We start from the raw sequence: 26076 nt of genomic DNA, 5'->3' as shown, positions 1-26076 counted from the left end.
AGAAAAGCATCTCCCAGGGAGTAGGTTCCCGGGCTGCTCCAGGACACAGAGCAGAAACAGGTCATTGACTTAAGTGGCAAACCGATACATGTACCGAACTTGGCAGGAGCCTCTTGAATGAGGTTTGTTCCCTGTAGCTTGGCCCATATGCTAACTTGCAAGCCTAGACGCATGCCTCTGAATGCCATGTCACCATGACCAGCTGCAACTTGCAGCATGTCATGTGCAACCAATTTAAGCCTTGCCAAAAACGATTTTCTTCTCTCTGGTGGGGGATGTCCCTGCAACTTAGGCTCAATCCTTCCAGAACAAAATGTAGGCTGACAATATGAGTTAGTATTAGCCTGTCTTGGGTGATGCAGGTGGCTGGCATAGCCTTAGCCCTACCCTACAGCTGTACCGTAACTATGCAGCCTTGCCTGAGGGATTGAGCAATGTCTGTTCTGATAAGGACAAAAAGAATGATGCCGTACTTAGGTCAATGTAGCAGATAGCAACACTGACTGAGGGTTTAGCATTGGAGGTCAAGAGTTTTTCTTCAGGTACCAACCCAAACTTTGCAATCTAGTGTCTTTTTGGTGCCATTCACCTGTTGAGGAGCCTCTCAAATCCCTTTTTCATCTTTCAGAAATGTAGGTTGGATGGAAAGTGGAACACCCCGTTTGTCCCGTGTTGAGTTGCGTACTGCCAACAATACCCAATCTCTCCCAGAGGGATGCAAGGGAACCGTAGATCAAAGAACTCCATTGCAGCCAAAATCATCTCCCGATGGAAGGTACAGGCGCGGGGAAATCATCCTCGCTCTCATCCCAGGCTCCGATCTCTGAGTCTGCGCCAGAGGCGATGTCCAAATCAAGGGCCTGGGGGTGACTAGGCAAAGGTCTGATTGTCGGAATAGAGTCTTGCCTTGAGTGTGGGTTTAGGGACCTTGGTAAGTAGTGATGATGGTGGGGGAAGAAGTAGAGGAAGGGGAAGAGCTAGGGTTACCATAAAGACGTCCCTCGCTATATCTATAAAGTTGTTTTACATCAGCCGAGAGCATGATGCACTTGTGGGGTCTTCCCATACAAGTGGGTGTGTCACGGGGGGATTTTGTGCCCTGTAACATGGAATGGGATTGTTCTGCCAAACACCTAAAAGAAGCCTTTCGGCTCTTTAATCTGACCAAGTGCACTACTGGTCACTGCTGACAAACAGGAAGAGGCCTTGCTTTTCCAGATGGTTAAAGGTCATTTTCATGGGTCCTCAAGACAAGATCCCGTGCTGGGCATTCTCTCGGTCTCCTGATCGGTGTTAGGCCCTATGGGCATGTGAAGTTTAGAAATAGTAAAAATTCCCTTGTGGCACAGGAAAGGGTGCAAGGACCACTGTTTACCCATCCAATGACAGAGCGGCATATTGGGAACCAGACGCCCCTGGCCCAGATGCCTGGAGAAATGAAGCTCTACTCACTTCTGTTCAAAGCCATTCCATCTCTGTGCAGCACACAAATCTCTGCCAGAAAGAGCCCAGATGTGGCCCATGCGTGGGAAACCAGGACACAAGCTATGTGGGTCAGCAGCAGAAAATGTCTGCGACAATGCACAACGCCCAAAACATTTCTCAATGGTGTGATGGCTATACATTAAGTGAGACTGTGGGAGCGGTCAGGGGGTCTTTGGGGACTGGGAGAAGCCACTGTTTGTGATGTGACCCCTGTTGGTGGTATTTTGGGGACCCTCATGGTCCACCCGGCCTCCACAGTACAGCCACTCAACTTAAACCCTACCGTCTTACAGAATGGAGCCCCACAACGCACCCTCTAGCTAAGCCATAACGTTTTAGAGGACCAAAAGAGAAATTACACATGCATGGCACCAGGGTAACCACCACAAGGGAGCTTCAGTGGGTAGCGGATGCCAGAGGCCAGAAGAACCTGTAACAAAAGTGTGAGGTTGTTTGTACAACAGACACTACAAAGGTAGCAAGTCTCACACATTGAATACAGAGTATTATCTGTGTCAATGCTGTTGCACCGCCACCTTATAGCAGCAGACAGTAACATGGCTCACAGGAGAGGATCCACTCAACAAAATGGGAACTCCACCCTTACTTAGGAAGACCGTTAGGGGGCAGATTAGAACCCACCACTCTCAGAATTACCCACAGGGTTAAAGTGAAAACCTGGGCTAAATCCATGTATGGCAACGATCGATACTGACAACAGACCACCATGGGGGAACACCCAGAAAAGCTCCAGAAAGCCAATAGAGCATCAATTCACAGGGATAGGAGAACAGTGGATGAAGAGCGAGAAAAAACAAAAAAGGGGTGGGGGTTTAAATCCCAGACAAGAAAGCCAAGAGGGGCCCATTGCTCTTAATCATAAGAGGGGAGAAAGTGAATATCCTCACCTGCATAAAAACAAAAGGGGATACACAACTATTACAGCCTTCCTCTCTATAGAGACTGACCTGATGAAAACAGGAAAAGGTCAGACCATTGCAGCAACTGACAGGGGAGAGATCTGTATACAGGAGGCAGTGAGAGAGAAGCAGGGCCACCCAATGTAAACCAAATTGTCCACCCGACCTTTAAAGTCTTTTCCTCAGTAGAGCCAAGGGTTGTCAGAGGAAGGACGTGGCCTCAGCCAAATCCCAATGGAACTCTGTCCCTGAGTCACAGCTGCAGCCCATCGCTGGCAGAACCAGCCCTTAACAGGGGTTAAGACACTATGTAAAGACCCGCAGCCTAGCTCATTTGGTGAGGAGCTGGAGATAGGAGTTGGCAATACTTTAGAGGGGGAGGAGCAGGCGAGTGAGCATGGAATTATAGCCCCGAGGGAGTTTATGGAGGAGTTGGAGGGAATGCGTGTGCCGAGGTTGGTAAGTTTACGAATGAGTTTAGTAGTGAGCTATTGGGAGGATTAAAGGGCAATTGTTAGAGGTGGTTGACAAAGTTTAAGTGGAATATTGAGAGTTGTTGAAGGAGGTTGGTAAAGTTAAGATGGATGGTGGAAAGCTGTTGGAAGCGGTAGGGGATGTTAAGGAGGAGCTGGGAGTGTTGTTGGCCAAGGTTGGAAATATTAAGGTGGCGGTGGAAAGGGTGTTGGGAGGAGTCTGTTGAGAGGCAGGAAGAAGGTGGTGGTAGTGGAACATCTGAAGATAGTGGGTGACGCCAAGGAAGGAGGCAGAGCTAGGTGGATCTGGATGAACCAGATCTGCAGGTGGAAGGAGGTGAAGTGAAAGAAGGAAACAGACTTGAGAAGGCGGTGGTTGAAGTGTTCAACAAGTTGTCGGCACAGCATCAGGAGGGACAGGTAGAGGAAGCAAAATAAGGAAGTGGAGTTGAGAAGATGGTTAGAGTGTTTGCCTAGAAAGCATTTAAGCAAGTCCAGGAGGGTGAAGACCGTGGAGATATCTGAGGAGGAAGCCGATTGACAGAAGGTAGGGTAAAGAAAGAGATGAAGACCAGAGAAGTTGAGCAAACAAGGTTGAGTTAGGGGTGAGTCCCTAATTATAAGGGGATGAACCAATGGTGGTAAGAGGTACAAGCTGGTGGTATGCCAGCAAGGAGGGCAAGACCGTAGTAGTAACTAGGGCCCAGTTATGAAGAGGAAACTTTGATTTGGGCCTGCTAGCTACCCCCACTGCTCTCTGCTGAATCGGAAACCTCTCCTTCAAGACCGCCAAGGATCATTCCACTCAAGGAAAGATTATTGATGGGGCAGAGTCATGCCCAACCCAGTAGACCCTAGACATCAAGCACACGCACCATTATCCTGTATGGGAACTGTTCTCCCAGAGAGTCTACAACAGCAGGAGGTTGCTCAAGTACCTCCCACACCTACCCCTATTAACAAGGGTTAGACAGGAGGCCAAGGACTTATTAGTGGCACGCCACTTGATCAATCCCCATTGTATTTAGACTAACCAACTGAAAGTTAAGTTGAGCACCACTATGTAAGCCTGTGGGTCATGGAACGATACTTTTGATCCAGAACAGTTCATTATTTCGGTCATATAATCTAACTTTTCCTTAATAAACATTTAAAACAGAACCCTGATGTGCATCTAGTCTGTGATCCCCAGGGATATGTTTCATAAACATATTGGTCAAAGAACCGATATTGTCCATATGCCCAGTACATGGAACAGTGATATAACCTATATTGCTGATTAGTTCCATTGAGGTTACAATGTTTAACATGAAATTCATTATTTCCGATGCAGCAAAGGCCTCCAACATAAACCTAGAATGATGGGGTGAAAACCTAAAACCCACAATTCCCCTAACCTGATTAATCAACCTAAAAACATAAACCTGGACATGGGACATCAGACGTAGACACACATACTAACCTTGCATACCTGCATCCTATCTAATAACGCAGTGTAGTAGCTTAAATCTCTTCGACCTATAGATTTAACGAACAATGGTGTCCCTTTTGCTTGCACCGGCCGGGCCCTGCTTGGTGCAGCTTTACCCCCAGACATAAAGGCACCATCCCTGTTCAGTGTTAGTCAAGGTGGTACTGCACATACGCCTGGTTAAAGTTCCAGGAAGATCCCAAAACGTCAGATAATGGACTGATACCATAAAAATGTATGTCTAGGATTTAAGGATGATGTTCCTTAAGTGGGACTGGCACCAAAGTACTGCTATTCAAGTCTGCGTTTGTTTGCCAGAGTTCCGCTCAGCTCCTTTGTTTCATGCAGCACAGGGCGCAGATTCTAGATGACTGTGTTCTCAGCCTCTACTGTGCAGAGAACGCCATCTGCCTCGGCGTAGTTCCTTCTGAGATAGGAAGCACATTGTGCGTGTGACACATCTGTGTGGAAGACAGGCCAAAGGGAGCAACGGCCATTGGCTGGTCACTCTGAGCTCCATTATATCATTTGGCAAGAGGTGCAGAATAAGAGCGGAGCTCGCAACCGCTCCCCCGTCCATCCCTGGAAGCCGTCAGAGTCCACCCTGAAGCAGGGTCATTCTCAACCAGCAGTGTTACACCCTGAATGCCCGGTAACCCATGGCACACTGCGAAAGAGGAATACTGGCAGAATGCGCAAGAGTTTGCGGTGAGACATGTCACTCTACTAGGCTGTAGGGAGTATGGCTTCTTGCACTCAAAGCCCAGTTTGAATTTCACACCCAGCACACTGTGCCTGCTGAGCAGTACCCTGGAACCCACATCTGCTCTCAAATGTATATACTGGGCAGTTAGGGCCTAAACATTGTTGCAGTGTCACTGGGCACTATATTATGCAGGGGGGTGTGAGGAGCCTTGTTGGGCTGACTCCAACTCTGACATCCTGACTCAATATTTTAATAGACGAGGCAGATCATAGGACTAGGGCGCATTCAAAGGGGTCAATTGTCTGTGCCCCTTCACTTCCGTTTGTCTTTTTCACTTGTGCAGCTGGAATTTGGGAAGGTGTGAACGCTATGGCAGCAATGGTCCCTATATTGAATTGGGGTTGTTTTACCATGACGGAAATGTCTGCCAGGGAAATTACCGCATGAGGAATGCACGATATACATACATCTTCTGAAAGGTCCCTTGTATTTCCTGTGGGTACTTTGCAGCTCGTTGCCAAAGTAATAACTAAAGAAGATAGGTGGTAGCCCAGGAACAGACCAGCCATGAACCTCTTAGAAAAATGTTCAGGTAGCTTATGTAGACACTCATTAGCCTGTCAGTCACATGCTTACATCAACATTATAACAGCATTCAAATATGGCCACCAGGACAGGGCAACCTTCAGGTAGGCACTGCATCCTATGGCGTCTTACCAAGACCACACGTTCTGGAAGCATGTGAATAAAACACTCCACAATCACTAGTACCCGGGGGAATGAATACACCATGACACCTGTGGACAAAAACTGCACACTCACTGGTACCAATGATCATAAACACACCGCATTACCTCGTTCACCAGTGAAACACACGCTCTGCCCTCAAGGGTATTCCATATAATGAAGAAAATGCACTTACTGGTACACAGGGAACAAATACTTTGAACAACCTGTACAAAGTGGAACAAACAAAGCACACTTACTGGCACCCTGTGAAACAGTGTCAGTCACAATTTGCAATACTGATTCCCCTACACGTTTAACATGGGCATTTGCTATTCGCTGCGCTGCAGTAGCCAGTCAAGGTGTATATGTGAGAGTAGGTACGGGGATAGAACAAGAAGGGGGCAGAAATCGTGTGGCCCTCCCTGGCACCTTCACATCCAGGTTTGTGATGGGTGCCATGGTTTACTTCGAGGCTGGGGACAGAGGCAGTCAGTCTGGCCATACAGTAATAGCCTCTTAAGCAGGGAGATCAGGGCAAGCAGGGAGCGCTCATCGGTAGTGAGTGTTTTTCGTTCAACCCCCAACTAATCGAAATTTGTTTGCTTGATTTTCTTTACTGTGTTGTACCCCCAAAACGTAGATGGTGAGTGGAGTCATGCAATATTAGTTAGGGTTGGTGGGGCATGGGGGGGATAAGGAGACGGGAGGTCTTCACTGAAAAAGAAAAAAACACACCCATAGAGATGCGCTGATCTTACTTGAATTGTCTGCAGCATTTAATACCAGACCATGAGGCCCTTCTCGATAGCTTTGCCACTGTGCGGGTTTCGAATTTTCCTAACAGAGTGCAACAGGTTAGGCTTTGTCGGCACTTGTCAGAGGCGACTCCGGTCCCCTATGGGGTCCCCCGAGGGCTAGGCTGCTCAATAATGATTGCACGTGACCCTTGGCAGGGTTGATAGAGCAGTTCTGGAGTTTCAGATGTTGCAGGCAACAAGGTTGCTCAACAATCTGGACCCAGCAGCAGGAGATGGGGTGAGCGTGGCTGGCTGGCAGGCAGGCTGGGGGATCTGCCTAAATGCAGGCAAGACAGAGATCCTACTCACAGGCCTTCGGGTTATGCCATCTACCCTAGCCAAGTGACCCTAAGTCCTGCACCCCTTCCTGTGGAGCTTGCCACTTGAGTGCCCTTTCACTTGAGCCCGGGACCAATGCTGTCTTGAAGAGTGTTCATTCTCATCTTAGCCATATTTGTAATCTTCGCCCCATGCTCAGGCCAGGACATTGTGCTTCGCTTGTGCAGCTATGGCTCTTTCATAGCTCTCCTGCGGCAATAGTGTTTACAACAACCCATGCTGCACTATTGCCATGAATAGTTAGCCACCCTGGCATCACTAACGCACATATGGTACAGAAATATGCTTGCTGGGAAAATCGGTAGACTAGATCAACTACAAATGCTTTTTTATGTTGGGAAATGGCAACCCTGCACACCAGGCACCTGTGGGGCTCTCATACCCTTTCACAACATCACAACATCCATGCATTTCCACGCTGAAGGTTTGTATTACAGATGTGGTCTACAAGGGGAATACAGTCTTGTGGGTAACTGTGGATGTTAACCAAAATGTGATTCCTCTACTCATGTTCCCAACCACAAAACAAATAAGTCTATTGCGCTGAACTTCTTCCGTCTTCATGGATTAGAAACAGCGATTGTCTCTTTTAGTGCATCACATTTTGGTACCCCAGAAGAAGAGGATCTCCATTATTCATCGCTATATAAGTCCCTGGATTACCAAGCTCATTTGTAACTTTAAAAACGTTACATCAGAAAGGTTCTCTTCTTATCTGGTGTCAAACCTAAAACCCCTGTCCAGCTTGTCTCAGTCTTCCCAGTTGGTGGACCACCTTACCACTCCTCTAAAACAAGCCACCACTGACCTGGCCCCACTGAAACAAAAAACTATTAGGCCTGAGGTGCACCATAACACCTGGTTTTCCAACAAGATCACCTCCGCTAGGCAGGAAAAAAGGGCCTTTCAAAGGGCCTGCAGGAAAATCCCAAACCCAGACTCATTACTGCAGTATAAACTGGCACCCATGAAATATAAGATGGAAATAATTCACCTAAATCCACTAAATACAACAACCGGATCAATAATGCCTGATCCAATGTTAGTGAACTCTTTAAAGTTCTAAAGGACTTTCAGGATCCACCTACTCCTAATACCATTACTAAGGATGCCACTTGGTGTCAGTCTATTCATGACGGCTTCCTGGCTAAAATTGTGACTCACAGAGAGACCATTAACAACCTTGTTCTCAAACAAGACGATACCTGTCCACAGGATCCCCCCCCAGATATTAGCAATGTACCTTGCTTTCACTTTCTCACTACACTGTTGAGCAAGTCACTAAGATCATTCAGGAACTTAAACCCACTCCCTGTCCAGCAGACACATGCCCTGTGGATGTCTTTAAGGACTCTATTGAAGTACTGGAACCCTGAATGCCCAGGCTTATTAACCTCTCCTTCGATGAAGGTATTGTACCCTCCTCCCTCAGGGAAGCATGGATCACGACATTACTGAAGAAACCCGACCTTGATCCCCTGGTCCCAGACAATTATCGTTCTATCACAAATGTGCCTTTTATCCTTAGAATCATGGATAATATAGCATATCGCCAGCTGCAAACACACATTGAAGATCATGGGATCCTAGGTACACGGAAACCGCCATGCTGACCTTAAATCCGTCTTGGCTGGCATAGTGGATATGGGTCATCACGCCCTGCTGATGCTTCTGGACCTCTCGGTGGCCTTAGCTTTGGTCGATCATTCGCTTCTGGTGATACGCTTGAGGGAGGTCACCAACTGTTCCCCTCTGGCCTCTCAATGGATTTAATTCTTCCTCGGGCCCCGCTCTGCCAGTGTGGCTTTTGGGGAAATGAACTCAGACCCCATATTTCAAACTTGTGGAGTCCCACAGGGGTCATGCCTCTCCCCAACATTGTTTAACATATATATATGCGCCCGCTGCTTGATAAACTGAATGCACTGGGGGCTCGGTACACTAACTACGACGATGATACCCAGGTCGTTCTCCAGCTGAGCGGGAATTATGTTCAGGATTCAGCGGCTATTAGTTCCATACATAAAACCAGCCAGGATTGGATGGCTACCAACTCACTCGCCCTCAATTGTAAAAAGACTGAGCTAATTGTGGCCTCTAAAATTCACCTGGCCAGATTGGATTCAGCCTATGCCAACTTTACAATTGCTTCGAACATCATCCCCGTTGTTAAGAAGGTGAAAACTCTGGGAGTCGTCCTGGATGAGGAACTCTATATGCGTCCCTATGTGGCCTTCATACGCTCCTTCTGTAGCCTGATCACCAAACAAATTAATTATATTAGTCCCTTTCTCTCATTTAACAACTGTGCCCTGTTCGCCACTGCTTTAATCAACTCTAGGTTAGACTATTGTAATAGTTTCCTAGGTGGCACGCTGCAAGCTAATAGCCACTCCCAACAGGTCGCACAAAACAATGCAGTCCATGCTATACAGGGTCTTCCAAAATGGGCACATATCTCTGAGGTCAGAAGGTCCCTTCACTGGTTACCCGTGAGGCAGAGGATCTCCCACAAGATACTGACCTTATCCTTTGCTGTGTCCTAGGTATCTTGTTGACAGACTAAAAGCTAAAGTTGGAGGAAGTGGGCCGAAGAGTGAGAGAAACCAGGGTCTAGGACGCACATCGAGAAGTGAGGATCTTCCTTATGGCAGTACTTGGCAGGTTAGTGAACCAAGTCTGCCCCCGCAGCAAATCTGGGGAATACGGGTCTGGGACCCACAAGCAAGGAGAAAGAAAGAAACCTGAATCTTCTTTCTCATAGCAGCACTTGGCAGGAGAGTGGACCAATTGAGCCGTGACTGGGGAAGCCTGGTTCTGAGACCCTAACCTTTATGTGAACTGCGCTGCGGAGCAGCTTAAAAATGAAGCAAGGAGACCAGGGGAAAGGAGTCATTCACCCTGAGCAAGTCAATAGACTGAGACATTCAAGATACCAGGAGAAGGGAGTCATTCTCCTGCTAGTAGGACGTTGAGTATAGAAGGCAAGGAGCCTGGGAAGGAAGTCATTCCCCAGGCTGGTGACGAACTGCAGCCAAGAGAAGGCACTCATTCTCTTGGCTACTTCAACCAGAAAAAGGGATTCATCTCCCCCCCTGGTTTGTGTGACAAACTTTCTGATGTAGAGTGTTACAAGATTGGCAATACTTTTGCCTTTGAAATACACGATCCTCAGGAAGGGAGCCATTTCCCCTGGTAAGCAACTTGTAAGGCAAATCACGACCATAACTGATACCCAGTCCAGGAGAAGGGAGTCATTCGCCTGGACCAAGAAGACTGACAAAACATTCCAGTTTAGTTATAAGTATAAGGGAGAGACTTAAAGATGCTGGCACACAACGGTGGAAGTTACAAGGACATTCTGACAGACCCATTAGCATTTTAGTTAAGGCAGGGAAACCCCTCAGAGATGGGGAAAGTTAGATTTCCCCTTTATTGTCTTGGTGAAGACAAGTCTATAGCAATTTCTATGCCACCTGTGTGTCAGTCTCCTCCTTCGCACCCTTACGACAGAAATTAACATTTTTGCTGGTGGCCATGGCATGCCTGTGTATACATCGACTGTTTGGGCCCGTCTGACATCACAAAAAACTGTTGTCAATGCTCCGTCTACTATTGGTATTAGTGCTGCTGCGATTGATGGGACATGATTACCAAATATATAAACCTCTTGGTAGAAAGTAAAAGAAAAAGCACCCTTCTACTTGTCACCTGTGGTGAACCCCCAGAACAAGAAGACTACATGGTGTAATGTTTCAAAAGTTTTATTTAAATAAAAACCCAAAACGCCCAACTAACCCTTCTGCTATGAGGGAAGTTCTCTACCTAACAAAAGTAAAACTAAGGGTGAATGTCAAGCCAAATAAAAAATCTTCTGTCCAGATCTTAAGCAACTAACTGGCCCGACCACTTTAGAAAAATACCTAACTGAAAAGGAAGGGGGGCTTATACAGCAGACTCAGTATGGACTTCTGCCTGGCCTACGTATAGTTGACTTGTTCTCAGTCTTAAAGTTCTTTCAGATTGTCTTCACAGCTTTAGTATCAAATCCTTTTGGAAAATTAAAAATTATCGTCTGTACGAGTTTCCCTCTACCTTTGTTAAGGAAACAGTTTCGTATATGTTCCAATTCCTCCAGGATGACTTTAAAATACACTTCTTTCTTTCCCACCTTTGTAAAGTTGGGACTTCTCAAATGCCTTGTAGTTATGTGTTAAATGTCTTATTTCGAAGCCCAAAATCTAGATTAGGGCTCCTGCCCTGTCTGATGATATTGCTTCCTGTGATCTCGTGCACTTTGCTGTCTGTATTACAAAGTATTCAACTTCCCTTCACTCTATTTCAACATATGATCCATGTCTGTGCATCTTTTATGATCTAGGCAGGTATTTCAGCTTTGATTTACAGGATCTTTATCTTTTCCACTCACATTTAGTTGGGCTGTGTGACTGGCTCATTCTCTTAACTTCTCATCCTTTCGTGGCTATTCCAGCCTGAATACATTTACATTTGCTTTGTGTTTCGTACCTGCATAGGTTTCAGTACAACTCGAAACCCGCAGTCATGGCACGCTCGCCTGCACACATCCGCAGAGTCTCTTTCCCCGTCTGTACCTAGCGTGGAGGGAAAGGCGCTTGTCAGCAGGTTCTCGGGCTCCTCTCTTTCATTCTCTTCTCTTGGGTTTCGCGTAGGTTGCTGGGCAACATGGCCCACCATTGCTCTTCAGTGGTCACGCCACCCAAGAAGACGGTTGTCTTTCCATCATCTCTTCCCCTTGACGGTAGCCTCATTCTTGGTCAAGGTATCCACCTTTCATCCTCCAGCTAGCGGTTTCTCCCTCTGCAAGTCACCACTGGCTGCGCTAATCTGCCCCTCCAGGACATCGATGCTACAGGGGCTCTCCTCTGCTTAGCACTTGCTCTCCTCCCACCGTGGGAGTTCTCGCTCCATTCACAGTCTGTTTTCTTCTTATACACGTTATTATTGAATGAAAATGAAATGTCTGTCTTCCCCGATCATGGTACTCGGGCACGTTTCACCATTACCTGAAGCCAACAAATTTAAAGAAGGATCTTTGGGAATTGTAGTTGTGACAGGGAATGCCACAGTCTTTCCAGCTTCCATACATGCAGAAAAGGTGGTTTGGAATGGGAGTTCCATGCTGGAATGAGAGTCCTGGTCCCCAAGAGGGAAGTAACTGAGTGAGGTCCCACTGGCCCAGACCCCTAGGGAGGGTCTTGCGTAGCAGGCTCACCTCCCTAGTCTCAAAGGTAGTGGCTACCATCTGGGGAAAAGGGATGATTTGCACAGATTCGTCATACACAATAATACATATACGCTGCCCTTCTCCCCCTTACTTGTATTTGTATTTTCTTTTTATTATACAGCGCTTAACGCCTACACACTTCACAAGGTTAGAATGGTACAACAAATGACATTTTTATTTATTTATTGGGTATTTATACCGTGTGTTTCAAAGTGCAAATGTGAGGCATGATCAATGAACAAATCAATTTGGGAGCAGATGCTCCTTCAGGCGTGCTTTGAAGAGGGAAACAAAAGATAGAGCCCTAAAAGAAAGGATAAGGACATTCTAGTGTTTTGGGGAGAGAAGAGAGAAGGAGTGGAAACGAGGAGGCATGGGTGGACGTGGGACAATGAGGAGAAAGACAGAGCGCAAAGGATGCGATGGAGAGTAGAAAGATAAGGGTGTACAAGACAATAATAATACTATCAAATAATAATACAGTCCTAGTGGAGTCAAGTCAAATAAAAAGCCTATACTAAAAAAAATATATTGCCAATCATTACTGCTATGTTACAAAAGAGTGTGGGATAATGTTCACAAGAAAGAAAGAAGTGTCCACAAAACAATAAGTCAGGATGTTATGGCCGTGGTCTCCCTTCCCCACGTTTTTAGCACAGGACGAGGCGGGACTCGAGCACAGAACACTCCTGGGCTTCTCCAGCACAAGCTTACAGTTCCCTTTCTCAGTATCAGGCCTTCTGTGCCCAAGTCACTTTTCATGCAAAATCTCTTGCTTCATAGAGTCCAATACCACAAAACAAAAGTTTCTTCTGTTAACCTTTATGTCGGGTGATTACCCTTCAACTTTGGATCCCCTCAGTTGGACTCCGATCGTTCTCTCAGTCGTCAGCCTCCCACAGCCGAGCTCAGACCATCCAAAGAACTTGCCAATTTAAATAGAAAAAAAAGGTATCAGGCGCCCCTCTCTCGAAAGAACATGGCATGATAACCTGCTATTAACCACTTTGAGAGTTCGCAGCCATCTGCTTTTTGCTCACTGTACCTTTCACAGGTGGGAAATACCCATTTACATATCAGCCTTTGTCCCGCCCACATGGGTAGTCCAGCACCGAAATGCTATGGCAATTCCCTTCTGAACAAGAGTACCAACAGCAACCCCATAGACGTGTTTCAGCCTTGTTGGGCCTCATCAGTGAGGTGAAGCTGTGCCTCTCTGAGCACAGTGAACAGGGAGTCCACGTCTGGTTGCCCCCAGGTAACTTAGGGTGACCAACCTCAACTTCCTTCCAAAAATACAAAAAAAAGGTAGCAGGCGCCCCTCTCGCGAAAGAAAATGGCACGATAACCTGTTCAGTGGTTATTAACTACTTTGAGAGTTTGCAGCCATCTGCTTTTTGCTCAATGTACCTTTCACAGATGGGAAATACGCATTTGCATATCAGTCTTTGTCCCGCCCAAATGGGCAGTCCAGCACCAAAATGCTATTCCAATCCAATTTAAATAGAGAGTTCCGAAGGGTGATCTCGTCTCGCTGGGTCACTGTTAGCCTACGGCAAGCACGGGCTTCATACCATCACAGTCCCTCAGCCGGACGCCAACGCCTGTTTCACAATATCATATAACCTCTGCAATGTGTCAAGGTCTTTCGATTGTACAAGGGATTTGGCTTGACCCTTGTATGACCACATTAACACCTTATACCAGCCTTCCCTATGGCCTCTTGATACTTGTGGTTTCTTTCACTTACAATGTCCAAAACAATCTCTTCAGGAGAGGTGTACCAGCCAGAAATCTTCGACCAAGGGCCCACTTGGCGCCGGACCACTCTATCTCTGGTACCAAGTTTGTTAACAAAAGACCTCTAGTCTTGTCTATTCATCTTCTTAATGTTGCCACTGCAGCCAGCAGCTTAACACAGTCTGGTTGACTATGATGTTCTTCTGACTCACCGGCTGTGCTGAACTCAGTGGCGGTTCCTTTGCCACTGGAGTCAAGAACGGTACCACGATGGCAACCACATCTCCCTGCCCTGGCTATCAGTGCGGCAGGGTGCCATGTACCGTTGACAGCCATTAAACCATTTGCCAGCTGTGATTCCCGGTCTTATGTTGCTTTCATAGGAGGCTTTGCAGGTCTGGGTTAGGGCAACTCCCTCCTTGACGTCCTTTCAGGTCTCGCCGCGTTTCTCCTCCGTTTGAACTGCTGTCCTGGAATGGCTGCATCTTCATGCATTCAGCCTTGCTCTGAGTGTGCTTGTGCTCCGCCCATTATCCCTATGGGGACGGGAAAGGGTAGTTAGGTGTGTGTAGTTGTCAGTAATTGGCTTACTCTGCCTGACCCGTGTGTTGGGACATGCAAGGTAAACAACTAGGGTATTAGTCAGTTGTCGTTCACGTTGTGAGAAAGTGTTTGTGTTGGAAGGGGGGGGGCAGAGTTTCTAAGTATCCTACTGTGCAGGATGGGGAAAAGATGTCATAAGGAACGGGATACTGCGTTTCACCCTTTTTGTGCCACTTCCACTCCCTTAAGACCCCCCCCCCATCCATGTGATCCTCTCACACTGGTCCACCCCCAGGAACTGGATCCAATAGCGATGGCCGTGTCCTGGCCACCTGGATGACACATCCCCGGGGACTAGCGGGTGAGACACCTTGAGGGTTCTCACATCATACAGAAGAAGGAGGGCAGATACAGAGGCCAAGATGGGGATGGTAGAAACTATTAGGTCCAAAGATGCACAAGAGAGTTATGTACAGGACCTAACATAGAAGAGTAGCATCTTCAAAGAGCATCTAAATTCCAGACGGTTTTGAGTATGCTTAAGGGCAAGGGGCAGAGCGTTCCATAACTGGCCTGCTGCAATTGAGAATGCACCCCCCCCCCTAGAAAGGTGGAATTTAGGGACCAAAACTAAGCAGGCACTGCCCGAGCAGAGACCCCGACAGGAAGATAAGGAAAGCGGTATGGTGGAGTGGGGAACTGGGTTAAGGAATATGACTCCAGAATAGGAATTAAAGGAACATATGTGTGGGATGAAGAAAGATGCAGATTGAAATCGCCCACTACTAGAAACAGAGGGGTGACCAGATGGCAGAAGGCAGGAATGAAGTAAATCGAGATCATCACCTAATGAGTATACAGGGCTAGGAGGGCAATTTATCACCAAGAAAGTGAGCAGTGTCGGTGAAGAATAGACAGGATAGCGATAGTCAAAAGATGAAAATATTGGTGAAGGCAAGTTTGGGGAGAGTGAAGCTGTGGGTACAGAAGATAGGACACTAACGCCTCTACCGTGGCCAGGCAGGCCGAGGGGTTGTGGGAGAAGAAAGTGGGAGCATAGGACAGGTGGAGTGGCACTTTTGGAGGGGAAAACCAAGTTTCCTTAAAACAGAAAAAATGCAGATGAAGGCAGGAAAATTATGTCGAGAGCAGCACAGGCTTTGTTGTTGAGCGACCAGGTGTTCCAAAGGCCTACATTGCGAGTGTAAGAGAGGTCAGTGAAAGGAGGATGAATAAGACTGCTGAAGTTGTGAGAGGAGGGTAGCAACCGGAATGCAAGCTTGAGGAGTTGCGAGGGGGCATAAGAGCAATCATTGAGAGGAAAAGAAGGGCAAAGTGTCAGTATTATTGGAAGAGAATGAAGCATGGAGACTCCAGAGTCTACTATGAAAGGAACTTCCACTAATGGTGGGAGGGAGGGATGTACAAGTGGGAGGCCGACCAGTGTAATTGCAGATTGTGTTTGACTGAATAATACACTGAGACAGGAGAGGATAGTGAAGGACATAATGGAGAGAATAGAGGAAAACTGCTACAGCAGCAAACAGCAGCGACTTTGCTCAGACTTAGTTCACTTCCTGTTTGAGGCACTTAAGGCAGTTCACAAAATGGAGGACAAGCTAAATGGGAACAATCCCTACAAAAAAGTTACAATTAAGAGAACCAAAAGAGTTCTTGAATTGGAAATAGGCATAAGATAAAACACTAATAGCGGGCAACACCATATTTTCTTTCTGCTATAAGCATTACGTCCCCTTTAAAATGACACTCACTGTTAACACAAAGCAAACAGGTAGTTCTGAATCTAATCTGGCGCCAGGTTACCTTTGGACTTGAAGGTGTAGAAGGCCACGGCTTCTCCCTTCTGCCAGAAGATCTTCGCCTTCTCAGTGGAAGAGTGCGGTAGAAAGCAAGCACACCCTTTATCCGCCTCAGCCCCTTTCTCCAGGGCTCCAAAAACAAGGCAGTTGAGCACAAACAGGACAATCCTTTCTGCAATCGATTGCACCTTCCAGAAAACAAAAGAAGAATGAAAGTGTGTCTTATCTTTCACTGCCCCTTCACTCCTCCACTCCTCTACCCACATTTTTCAATCTACTCTATTTCGGCAACAGCCATAAAAGTGCACATTACAGTACACATCTCAACAAATGCACAAGGTATAATAAGACTGATGTTAAAAACAAGAACGATAAAACAATTAAGATACATCGTAAAACCAATTAGCTATATTAAAACAATATTATGATACATCCTGGCTGAATGTATGGGTAAAAAGACCCAAGGAGGGTCTATTCGACTGAGGGAAGTGTAAACAATGTAACATAATGTATGACTGCAGAGTTCATATTAAACCATTAAAGTATTTATATTTTAACTGAAAATCTCCAGACCTTATTGGTTTTGCTAAAGTATTTATTTCCTTAGAATTGATGCAAAACCCCAAATAGGACCACTGGCTGAGAGACGTTAGTGTTGGCTAATGATACGGAGGAGCAATGGGCATCTTTGCAACCCACTAAATGCCTTCAAAGAGACATATGGGGGAGACAAAACGTATCTCATACGCACATCGCCTTGGCATTTCCACAGACTCACAGCTAGTCTAGTCTCGGGTCTTTACCCTTAGTGAACCTGAGCCGCTAATGGCCATGTTTGCCCTCCAGTGTTACTGTAATTACCGAAAAATGTGTTCCTTTGCACTGGTCCTACTTGCCTGTCTCCTAGGTTGTAAATCATGCCATAATCTAAACTTGTCTGTACCCTGTTACATTGCGCTATTTATAAGATTGATATCTACACAAAAAGTTTTCAACTTATTGTGGTTTTTTATTTAGTGTTTACAAGTGGTCAGCCGATAAGTGTTTCGACCCCTCCATCAGGAGGAGACGTACAGCACGACAATCAAACTGCTAACCAGCATAACAGCACCACCAGGCTTGCAGAAAGCTTCTGATCCATGATCCAAAGGGCGTGGACCTAATCATTCAAATGTAGCCTTGATAAGAACCCTGAGGGGTCGAATCACTTGTCGGCTGACCACTTGTAAACACTAAATAAAATACACTTCAGTTAAACACTTTGTGTAGATATCAAACAATCTAACAAATAGCACATGGTAACCGGGTACAGGCAAGTTTGCTTCCCAAAAGAGGTGTGGGCAGCACCTCTACTAACCCGTGACCATGCAAATAGACATAAGCAACCAACTTTTAACAATAGCATAAAGCAAACTGAGTGAAGTGCAAGTGGAGTCCAGAACCTAGTGTCTATCGTGTTCATGCCATAACGTTTTGTGATGTGTACTTCCAAGGGTGCCAATAAAGAAAGGTTGTATTAAAAAGAAGAATTAAGGCATTAAAAATAAAATGTCTAACAGCATATACAAATGCAGTGTTATCTGTTTCTTTATAAGCCTTTACAGCTAGAGTGGTGTTACGAATGCTGGGCTTGTTAAATCTTGGTTTTAAATAATGTACATTATCTAATCTATTGTACATGGGGCAAGGCAATAACAAAATGGATGTCTCTCTCTCTGGTATCAATATAGTGCAGGAAAGAATCTGTTAAGGTCGGACCCCACTTGTAGGTACGGGTATCCATGGTTACGGTACCACATCTGAGCTTAATAAATACAGTGTACACGCAGCTTTTTATCTTACATAGTCAAGATATGGTTCATATCCGTGGACTGATGTACAGTCCCAATAAGATATAGGAGAAGAAAAACACAAACCTTTGGTAATGAGATCTTCCACGTCTCTATTACGAACTTCCGCTAGCATGGATGATCTTACCCTGCTGTATATTTGATCCAATATTCGTCTTCACCCATATTAGCGAATAGTGTTTTTACGTGGTTGCACCAAGGCAAGCATCACCCACCCTCTTGCCTCAGCACATCTTGCACAGCTTCCCTGTATGTAGACCAGGATAGTGTACTCCGCAAAGAAACCCAGTAATAAAATAGGCCTGAAAGCAATCTCACGGGCGATGTAACTCAGGTCCAACTTTTCATGTAGAGGGATTGTGGGTGTGCTCTTTTATAAATTCAACATGTTTTTATAAATTAATTCTCTGTGACCTCAAGTGTTTTAGCTGTACAATGCCCCCAGATTCCTGTACCATAGAGTGCGGTTAGGATCTCTCATCATTGTGATTGTAGCTGCACTACACCTACTCAAAATGATGTTCGATTTATCCACCTGCTTGGACCATTTACCCATATCTGTGAGTCTTATGCCCAAGTAATCAAACGTACAAACGTGGTCAATCGAGCTACCTCCAATTTGTAAACTCAAGTCAACACCCTTTCTCGCAGAGGTATATAAATACCATGGTTTTCATTTTAGATTTGTTGACTGTGAAGCCCATGTTATCGCAAAAGGTACCAAAGACTTCCATTTGTCAATGTATCAGTACTGCATCATTGGCAAAGAACACCACAGGGTATTTGTCCCTGCCTAATGAGGGGGCTTCAGTCGCAACGTGAACAGAGCCTGAATAGCACCATTAATATAAAAGGTGAAAAGGAGTCAACACCAGCACGCAACCCTGTCTAACACCCTTTTGAACCTTAAACGGGGCAGTTGTGGCACCAGCCTGTCCTCATTTTACAACAGCCTTATTCTGTGAGCATAAAAAATTGATCGCAAGAAATAAGGGATGCAAGAACCCAAGTCTAATAGAGGTTTCCCATCCTTTCTTGCGTGGTACTTCATCAAATGCTCTCTGGAGAAATGCCATGTATGGGTTAATTTTTCTTAAAGAAAAATGTTTTTCTGGCCCAACAGATATATAGCCTGAATATATGGTCAGTTGTGCTGAACCCCGTCTAGAATCCCAACTTCAAATGACTAATTTGGCTATTATTTGCTGTACAATTTTTTTTGATGTTCTAGAGGCGGCCCTAGAAAAGATCTTTCCTGCAGCGTCTAACACTGAAATTGGGTGAAAGTTGGCTGGATCATGACGCCCCCTTTTCTTGTTTTTTGGGATAATTTCTTTCCTCCACAAATAAGATGGAACTCCCAATATGAGAACATCATTGAATATTTGCAAAAGAAAGAAAGAAGCCCCAGATCAGTGGTTCAGATTTAAAAAGGACAACCGGTAGGTGGTCTGGTCAAGGTGCCTTGTTACTACTCTGAGCAATCAGGGCGTTTTATACTTCGTCTAGAGTAAATAAGAGGTGTTCACTTGTAGGTATAATGGTACAATTAGGCAGGTGGTTATCTAACTAAAATGCCCTCGATTCCCTATATAATAGTTATACCAAAAGTGTTTAGGAATATTGCCATGCACTATCCTGCAGCTCTCAAAAGGACCAGTGGCGAGCCATTTCCAAAACTTTACAGTGGGATTCAATCCGATATCAATGTTAACCCGCTGGTGCCACCGGCGGGTTGTCACGGATCCAGAAACACTGAATCCGCCGCCTAACATCCCAGTGCACCCGGGACTCTATAAGTCCCGGCGGTGCGGGAAGTCAGGCGCAGACTCAGTAACTCCCCATTCCCGCTGAGACCCATAGAACTCCATGGGAGTGGGGGGAACGTAAGCTTACCGGCACCATTGTTTCCGGACCACCACACTACGAGTCTGCCTGTAGGGGCCGTTGCGCCCTGGCAGGTCTGACCCTGCCGAGCGTCCCTGCCCCTGCAGGTAGACTCGCGGTGGGGCGGTCCGGAAACAAGGGTTCTGGTAAGCCTACTGGCAGCCTTGCCGGACCGCCACACTCGGAATGAGACCCAGTATCCTTATCATCAATGGCATTGGTGAGTTCATCCCACTTCTCTTTACAACGTTTGTTCCCGTTTTCAGCGATCACTCACCACCGTATAATTGCTTCTTGCTAAACAAAGGTCAGTAAGACAAGAACTGAAGGGATTAACACAATTTAAAAACACATGCTTCTCCCTTTTGCGATCAAACCATAAACGCTTAATTTTACATTTCTAAAACTTCAATAGGTTTTTGTTCCATTCCTTCAGACTTTTCTATTACTGTATAGAAAGGCTTATATAGGGTTTCTCTATCATAGCTGCTCCCATTCTTTCCAGTCCCCAGACCCCAATTCCCCCACCACCTGTCAGGTTTCACTTGCATTTTCTCTTCCATTTGCTCACAAAGATTCTGCAATGTGTAGGTCAGTGCTAATGTTTGCCCACTCTCTCATCACTCACTGTTTGATCTGTTCAACATGTCATGCTTGGCCTCAGCCAGTTCCTCAACAGAGATTACTCTTCTTCCTGTATGCGCCAGCTTAACATTCTAAACAGTATTCCATCCGGATTCTTTTAGGTACATTTGACCCGGCAAATGGTTTTGCCCTTGGTCACACCCCCTATCCCCGCACCCATGGGCGTGTCAAGATTAATTCAGTTCCCCCTCCCCTTCTATCGTTTCAATCACTCTTCCTTCCATCTTGCCTGGACCCTCCCACAACCATCTTCTATCATGGGTTTCTATGCCGCAATGCCAGTGGGTGGCCCGGGCATCCTCATCTTTACTCTGCACAGTGCCCATCTAGCACATGCGCTCGTGCCTCTTTCGGAGTCCACAACCATTTTGCAGTAGTCGACACCCACATCTATCACTTTACAATAGTTTGTTTTCTGCACTACCGCTATCACTATTGCCTTCTGCCTAGCCACACATGAATGCTTTCTCAATTTATTTCAATGAATAATGGAGCTATGATGCACTCTTTCCTTTCTGATCCTGCTGGCTCGGTTTCTTTTCCTCTAGTTTTGCCATCTTGCTCTTTTTTCATGCGTAGAATCTGTCTTTTATGATCCTGATTAATCCATGAATATTTTTTTCATTTCATAATGTTGTATTTTCCAATTGGTACTAATGCTAATTCAGTTAACTATTTGTAAGCTGCATCCAACCAAACAGCTACCCAACAACATCCTCACGTAAACTACAGTGGTGATGGGCGCAGTGTAATTACTTGTTGACATAACATATAACCACTGAGGGGTTGAAGTAAGAGGAGAAAAAAACACAAACTAAAGCAATATAGAAAACTGAATAAAGGTGAACTGTATGAGTCCATAAGTCATCTATGTGCATGTCAATGGTACGGGGCCCAAATGTAGAGAACTATGCACACACGTCAACGTGAAGAAGAAGAAATTTGCTGACAAGCCTTTGCCACCGTTACTTTGAAAAGGAGTGTCCTGTAGGCAGCGATTTGTGCAATGATATTCGGGGTATTCAGCAAAATTCCCCAGAGATATGTACAAAGCAAATCAATACCCAAAACGTTTACTGTCGCATCAATCAAAGGGGCTGATAAAAAACAAATGTTTGTGTGGTCAGGATGTATCCAATTTTATTCTTGATTGATTCTGGATAAACGTGTGTGGCAAACAAAATGTCCATCAAATCACCCACAGCGTCTGGGTAGTCTTCAGTGTCTCTACACAATCCTTTGTCTTGTCTTCTTTAGCCCAAGATTCCAAAAGACAAGTGCTCCAGGATTCTTGAGTCTTGTTGTACTCCGACTGGTGCAATGCCTGTTGCATTACCCCTCTTCTTGGGCAAGATCTGCTTTACCCCCTCTTGCCGTAGTTCTCTCTTGAGGGTTCATCGAGGCAAAGCTGATTATCCTCTCTTCACCCAAGGGTTCATGATGCTTAACTAAGGCATGACATATAGCTTTCTCTTTTGTCCCAGGGGGGTTCTTCTGGGTAGGATTTCCCCACCCAGGTATTTCTCAAGCTACAGTAATGACACCTGCAGCCAAGGGTTTCTCCAAGAATGTAAACTGTTTAGGTGGTGCTGGTGACTTTGCAGCTTCCCCCGATGTCTGGGCTAGCTACCTCAGCATGCTACTTGCAAGCTTCTTTCTCAAGGCCTGACTCTAGTGAGCTTTTAGTCCCAGGCTCACAGCACGCCATCTACTGTGGCCTTTCTGCTAAGCCTTGCCTGTTCTACAGTGGAGCTGAATTGATTTAGCCACCTCATGTTCTGTATCTTTCTCAACATGTTCCCTATTCATTCTGGCCTCTTTGGGTTCTCACACACTGCTTCTCCTTCCCCTCTCCCGACACCAACGCCATCCCTAACAATCGCACAGTCAGAAGGAGTCTGCCTCTTTCTACAGTTCGTTTTAGTAATAAATGCTCCAATTAATTTTCTAGTTGCTGGTCTGTTTACCCATTAATTGCTGTGTTCATGATTGTGGTTTCTCTAATGGGTCTAGCTGCTCACGAGGTGACTGTCTATCCCTTCTGCTGCATATTGCTTGCTTGAATTACTTTATTCAGGCCGTGCTCGGGTCTGTGCGGTTCAAGCTCCTAAAATGCCTGTTCGCCATTTGGCACTCATGCAGCGGTGTCATGGTGGACAGGGGTGGGCTGGTCCACGGAACGCTGGAAATGTCTGCTGTGCCTCTGCACCATGGGCCTCTTCTGTGGTTACACATTTATATCCAAACGTTCGGGAGAACCCCCAAACACTGTTCTTAAAAGAGTTGGGGCTTGCTCGCACAGGGTAATAGGAGGACATTTTGAAAAACACCTCCAGGGCCACCTTTTGTTCCCAGTCCACCCCTGATGGTGGCCGAGCACATTTACTAGATGCATGTGGAGTGGATGTGTTTAATCTGCCATGTAGGTTTCGTCAGGCTCTATGGTCCACACCAGGGCTTGCACACCTGACATTTGCTCAGAGCAGAGTCCCACCCCATTCTGGGATCTGCGGTTAGGGCCCGGAGACCCCCTGCATATGTTCCCTGTGTGTGATGTGCATCTACCATACTTGTTTGGGAACCGATTTTCTCAGTTTCTTTCCCCGATAACTTAACAGCCCCCACAATATGGCCGTATTGTTAAGCCTCTGCCATTTCTATTGGGATTTATTTCCGCCTGGGTCGCACTGCAGCTCTTTCTTTGCACGGGTGAATATAGGGCATGCACTGAGGTGCCAAGGGAAGACTGGGGGAGACCCATTGCCCAGAATAGTAAGGAAGACTGGAGCTCTTGAAAAGGGTCGGGACACTCACTGTGTCACAGTGTATCACCCTCACCATGGTCGAGAATGATAAGGTTGCCTGGTGGGAATGTGGAAACAGGTATCATTGAGGTTCGGCACACAAAACGAATGCCACCTCACAGATAGGCAAGTCACCATGTCATACGCTGCAACCTCTACTTGGGCAAATTATGGTTTAACCACTTAAATGCCCATGGCGCGTCCTTGCAAATAGTGGGCAAGCATGCACTGCTGCCAATGACCTGAGCAGTCATGTCTTCACAGGATTAACTTTAAACATGGACACATCAAAGTAGAAAGTTCTGCTGTAGCCCTGAAGTGGTTAAGAGATTAAGGCCCTGAATAGTAAGACAAACTCCAGTTCTAATCTATGGTAAAGGACCTGGCAAAAAAAAAACTAGATTCATTTCCACCAGCTGAGCAGGAGTCAGTCTCTGCTTCATTTGTGCACTGTTTCAGTACCTCAGCTGTGCAAGCAGCCACGTCTACCTTACGACAAATCTCCTTTCTCCTCTTCTCCCATTAATGGTGGCACCCGCTGGGATATCCTCTTGGCCTCCTTCCACTCCTCTAAGGCCATCATTAATGTCTACACTAATGGGACCGTCTTGGTCCAAGGCCCTCAGGCCAACCTTCATCTCTTTGATAGACGCTTCCCACGCCTCATCAACTTCCTTTCCTCTCCTGCTGTCCCCCCTCCTCTGTCCTCGGCTTCCTTGCCTCTACGCTCCCTCCCTGCCCCCTCTCATGCTACTTCTTCACCTCCCTCTTCTACACCTCCGCAGGGCGTACCTCTGATCTGTACCCCTCCCCGGAAGTCCTTCAAGGATGGCAACCTTCTCCACATTGCCACTCTTAACACTCGCTCTGCAATCAAGCATTCTTCTGATATCTGTCACCTTCTTGAGGAACTGGACCTTGACGTCCTAGGTCTCACTGAGACCTGGTTCACAGCCAGCTCTGTCACCAGCCTTGACACACTCCTACCTGACGGTTACAAGATCCTCTCTGTGCCCAGGCCCAACCGTGCTGGTGGGGGTGTGGCCCTTATCTTCCCTGAGTGGATTCCTGCCTCTGTCACTCCTACGCAGTCCTACTCCTCTTTTGAATGCCTTGTCTGCCGTCTCTCTCTCTCTCCTAGCCATTCCCTTACCCTGGCTACTGTCTATCGGCCACCTGGTCAAATCTCCTCCTTCCTCTCTGAGTGGGCTGACCTCTCCTCCTCACTCCTGTCCTCTACCACTCAACTCCTCTTGCTTGGTGACTTCAACATCCACTTGGATGCCTCCTGTCCCCCCACGGGACTTTTTCGTGACCTCTGCGACTCTCTCTCACTCTCTATTCTCCCGTCTGGGCCTACTCATTCTGCAGGGCACACTCTTGATGCTCTGATCTCTTCTGACCTTCCCCTCTCTGTCCCTCTCTCCACTCCTCTCTCCTGGAGTGATCACTTTCTCCTATCCTCCCACCTCACCCTCCCTACCCCACAGGCAAAGCCACCCTCACCACTGCCACCCACCTTCTCGGTCTTCCGACCCATGAAGCGCGTGTCAGTTGAGGCTTTCGCAGCCACCTTCTCACCCCCACCTCCCCCCTCGGCTGACTCCCACCCTGATACAGCCCTCTCCATGCTCCACTCTGCTATATCTGATACTCTTGATATCCTTGCCCCTGTCATGAGAATCCGCCTGAAGCCCAAAGCCAAATGTAACTCCTGGTATGACTCGGATCTTGTCACCCTAAAACGCAAGTGCAGGGTGGCAGAGAGGAAATGGCGTGCTTCATGTTCATCCTCTGACAAACTGGCCTGCCGCCTACTCCAAAGGCAATACCGGCTTTCCGTTCTCACCAAGAAGAGAGCCCTTATCCAAGCCCGCATCCCTGCGGCATCTAACAACTCGGCCGAACTATTTAAAATCTGCAAGGAGCTTGCCAACCCTGCTGCAGTCTCTACCTCTCCTGTCCCCTCCCAGGCCCTCTGCACTGCACTGGCCTCTCACTTCATCTCCAAAACTCAGGACATCCTATCCTCACTCTCCTCCTACCACCTCCCTCCCTCCCTGTCCGGCTCTTCCTCGGGCCCTTCTGCAGCCACCCCTCCTCCCTCCTTCTCTGCCTTTCCCCTTTTTTCTGCTGACGAGGTTTCCAGACAAGTCCGATCTATGAAAGTCTCGTCTAAACAGGTTCACCCCTGTTCCTCCAAAACTATCAAGGACCACATTGACTCCCTGGCCCCTGCCCTGGCTGACTTTTGCAACCACTCCTTCGCCTCTGGAGTTTTCCCATCCCCCCTTAAGCACTCCCTTGTGCACCCTCTTCTTAAGAAACCCTCTTCTGACCCCTCCTGCCCGGCTAACTATCGCCCAATCTCCATCACTCCCTTCCTGGGCAAGCTCCTGGAGAAACTGGCCATCTCCCAGCTTAACCTCCATGCTGAATCTGTTGGCAGTCTTCATGACCATCAATCTGGCTTCAGAGCTGCCAGAAGCACGGAAACTGCTCTCCTGAACATCCGTGAGGACCTGCTTTTGAACCTCGACTCCAACACTCCGTGTGTTCTCATTCTGCTCGATCTCTCTTCTGCCTTTGACACTGTCAACC

At 46.8% G+C, this 26076-nt stretch overlaps 1 protein-coding gene across 4 annotated transcripts in view; it reads right to left on the bottom strand.

Moving 5' to 3' along the window:
* Nucleotides 1-26076, bottom strand: part of LOC138504507 (protein FAM169B-like) — a 398462-nt gene that overhangs the window by 81894 nt on the left and 290492 nt on the right. For all 4 annotated transcript variants that reach the window (XM_069625054.1, XM_069625056.1, XM_069625057.1 and 1 more), the window contains one exon: nucleotides 16294-16477. In XM_069625054.1, the coding sequence (XP_069481155.1) occupies nucleotides 16294-16477 (184 nt within the window). The remainder of the gene's footprint in view (nucleotides 1-16293; nucleotides 16478-26076) is intronic.

The sequence above is a fragment of the Ambystoma mexicanum genome, chromosome 11 (assembly GCF_040938575.1).
Source record: "Ambystoma mexicanum isolate Mex_15411 chromosome 11, UKY_AmexF1_1, whole genome shotgun sequence".
In the NCBI taxonomy this organism is placed as follows: Eukaryota; Metazoa; Chordata; class Amphibia; order Caudata; family Ambystomatidae; genus Ambystoma; species Ambystoma mexicanum.
The sequence above is the reverse complement of the archived record's forward strand: the minus strand, read 5'-3'. Positions and strand labels throughout refer to the sequence as shown.